The sequence below is a fragment of the Vigna radiata genome, chromosome 1 (assembly GCF_000741045.1).
Source record: "Vigna radiata var. radiata cultivar VC1973A chromosome 1, Vradiata_ver6, whole genome shotgun sequence".
Classification (NCBI taxonomy): Eukaryota; Viridiplantae; Streptophyta; class Magnoliopsida; order Fabales; family Fabaceae; genus Vigna; species Vigna radiata.
The window spans coordinates 18,707,871-18,711,358 of NC_028351.1; the positions used below are offsets into that span (position 1 = coordinate 18,707,871).

The 3,488-nt window shown below is 36.4% G+C and overlaps 1 protein-coding gene across 1 annotated transcript; it reads left to right on the top strand.

Annotated features, from left to right (window-relative positions):
- The first annotated feature begins 1,758 nt into the window (after positions 1–1,758).
- LOC106758676 (protein FAR1-RELATED SEQUENCE 5-like) lies at positions 1,759–3,189 on the top strand. Its single transcript, XM_014641633.1, has one exon. It carries the CDS (start codon positions 1,759–1,761, stop codon positions 3,187–3,189), a length of 1,431 nt encoding a protein of 476 aa, XP_014497119.1.
- Positions 3,190–3,488: the final 299 nt, after the last annotated feature.

A 3,488-nucleotide genomic window follows, 5' to 3' on the forward strand; every position in this document is an offset into this window, starting at 1 on the left:
GTAGGGACCACCTGTGCTAACATGGGGGACCACATGTTTAAATTGATGTTGTAATCGTTTACATGAGTGTGTTTGTTGTTTTGGACCACATTTGAAGGTGTTCTTTACTGGAGAAAATAACAACAACTGATTTCATTAAGCTACATAGATTGATTACACTTAGATCATTACATGAGATGTCCAAAAGTTATAAACGTCCACACTAACAACATTGAAGTACTCTACCATAAAAAGATTACATTCATCCAACCACAAGATTTAGAGTTCATAACATACTATTACAGTAATCCAATAAAGACATATTTTAACCTGCATAACCTGGTCACATTGAATCAATGATTAGTGAGTCTTTTAAAAAAATAAGTTAAAACCTGTAAGAAACAATACCTTAACAGTCAACTGCATGTCTCCCAGACCATTCGGCTTGCATTCTTTTATTAANCAAGCAACAACCGGAAGTATGGACATTCCTTTGGCTTCTTTTAGTGAATTGATGTTCTCCATTTTCCCCTCAGTAACTAGACCTGCAATAAATCACATCATGTTAATAACCAATTTTATTTGAAAAGTTCATATTTCACTTGTATTATTTGAACCCATAAATCCAACACATATGTTACCATGGTGTTCAATGAACATTTCAGCCCACTTCCATGCATTGGAGGTAAAATCTCTTTCATATGTTGCCTTGGCAACATCATTAGCAAATTCCTGTGTAGATTTTTGNCCTTCAATGTTTATCCTATTCAGCATGGCCGCTTGAACATTACCTGCTGGCCCAGGTATAAGAGAAGAAGAAGAATCACATTTTTTCAGAAATGACTCCAGCACGTCATCGTCATACACAAGATCTTCCCAAGCATCCATGACAGTCCTTTGATAAGCTGCATGTGAATCCCATGAGAGGTTAAGGACAGAACAACAATACAAACCAAGTTTCATCTAACTAAACAGAAATTACAAATACAAATAAAGAATAAGTTAACTCACAACTAAAATGAAGTGTGGCAGGCAAGGAACGTTAGGCTCTGATGGAGATATATAAAGACATGTGTATGCATCAACTTTATTAAAAATTTGATATATTAAGGCTTATTCTATTTTGATGTTTGTTTTAATGACCAAACATTACTTGGTCACTGTGCCACTCACTTTATGTCACATATTAATGAAAGATGAAGTCCAATTAGTTGGTTGATTGACATTGCATTAAATGTTTGGAAAAAAAAAAGTGAGTTGCATTTATTGTGGGCAAGGAGAGAGAACACCTTTTCATGTCAAAATTAAATGCTAGTTTTTTCTTGAAGAATTGGTTTTCCTTTTGTTTTGTTAGCTTTTATGAACGTTGCTTCAACATGTTACGTAAACACTTCTTCCCTCCAAAAGGTTTCCTTTGTTGTATCTACCATTGGCTGCTTCAACTACCTCCCTTTGATGTCATTGAAGGCACTGTGTTTATTGCCCAGGTGTGGAGTTTGGTGGAGCTTACTGTAAGCTCATTTAAGGACGACCTGAAGCTTTGTAGTAGGTTGGTGAGTAACACAACTCCTTCCTTTAACCCACTTTGTAGGTATGAATGTCTTAGGTTCATTGAATATGAGACTTAATTTCATTCTTTCTTCTTTAATGATAGGTCCCGTTCTTTTGTCAATGTGTTTCTTAATAAATTTAATTATATACTATTCAACCAAAATTCCAATGTTGTAAACCAATTTGTTATATTTGTCATGTTTATCAGAGTTATTTCTGGTGTGTTTGATGGCTACATGCTCAAATCATGTGAACGACCTGCCTCACTCCTATGCAAATGGTGATAAGCCTAATCAATCTTTTATGGACAACGAACCTAGGATTAATATGTGTTTTGATTCAATGGAAGATGCAAAGAAATTCTACACAAATTACGCCATTACATGTGGTTTTGCTGTNAGGACAAGATCATCAAAGAAGGATAANGACANTAATGTGTACTATTTGCGATTAGTTTGTTCCAGAGAAGGAAAATATGTATCTTCNATAAAACCAGAGGTGAAAACACATGCAAGTCAAACAAATCAATGTNCAGCTAGCATAACCATTGGAAGGAAGGACAANTATTGGGTTATAAAGAGCGTTGTTTTAGATCACAGTCATGACCTATGCCCTAATACATCTAAGTTGATTCCTGGGAATAGAAAGTTGACCATGCAAGCTAAACACACATTGCAGGTCAATGATGATGNGGGGGTTCGCATTAATAAGAGTTTCCTTAGCATCGTCGGTGATGTTGGTGGATTTGAGAATATGGAATTCGTGGAACGTGATGCAAGGAATTACATTGTGCAACACAGGAGATCTTTATGTAAGGACGGTGATGGTCAAGCACTTCTTAAACTTTTTTCATCCATGAAAGCATTAAACAATGACTTCTTCTACGACATTGCATTGGATGAAAGGAATATAATATGTAGTGTTTTTTGGGCAGATGCAAGAAGTATAGCTGCATGTGCAGAATTTGGTGATGTTGTGTCCTTCGACACCACTTACTTAACNAATAAGTATGACATGCCCTTTGCGCCATTTGTAGGCGTTAACCACCATGGTCACTCAATTTTACTTGGATGTGGATTGCTTTCTTCCGAAGACACTGCGTCCTTTGTGTGGTTGTTTGAATCTTGGTTGAGATGCATGGGAAATAAGGCNCCTGATGGCATTATAACGGATCAATGCAGGGCAATGGCCAATGCCATTGAAGAGGTTTTTCCAAATACAAGACACAAATGGTGTTTATGGCACATGATGAAGAAGTTGCCCGAAAAATTTCAATCCTTCAAAAATTACGTTTCAATTAAAGCAGATATACATGCGCTTATCTATGACTGTGGGTCGCCGACGGACTTTGAGAATGGATGGAAAGAACTTCTTAAAAAACATGCATTGGAGGGGAATGATTGGTTCAGTAATCTTTATGAGGAAAGAAGGAAATGGGTTCCATGTTGTTTAAGGAGTGAATTTTGGGCAGGTATGTCAACAACACAAAGAAGTGAGGGTATGAATGCCTTCTTTGATGGATTTATAAATTCAAGCACCACATTACATCAGTTTGTGGTTCAATTTGACAATGCACTTAGAGTTAAAGCACAAAAAGAAACGCAGGCTGACTTCTCCTCACTAAACACCAGATTGGTTGTGGGTCCCAGTCACCAATAGAAAGACAATTTCAAATGGAGTATACACATGAAAATTTTGACGAAGACCAAACAGAATTTCGATGTTGGATGAATTGCTTTATCAAAAACACTNTAAAGGACAGTCTTATCAATACTTATACAATAAAAGAGGAGCGGATGTTTGAGGGTAAATGTCATGATAAATTTTATACAGTTGAATTTGATCCACTTACTCACAATACCAGTTGTTCTTGTCAGTTATTTGAATTTAGAGGCATTATTTGTCGGCATTCATTGTTGGTATTTGGGCAGGAAGATGTTTGCAATGTGTCATCCAAA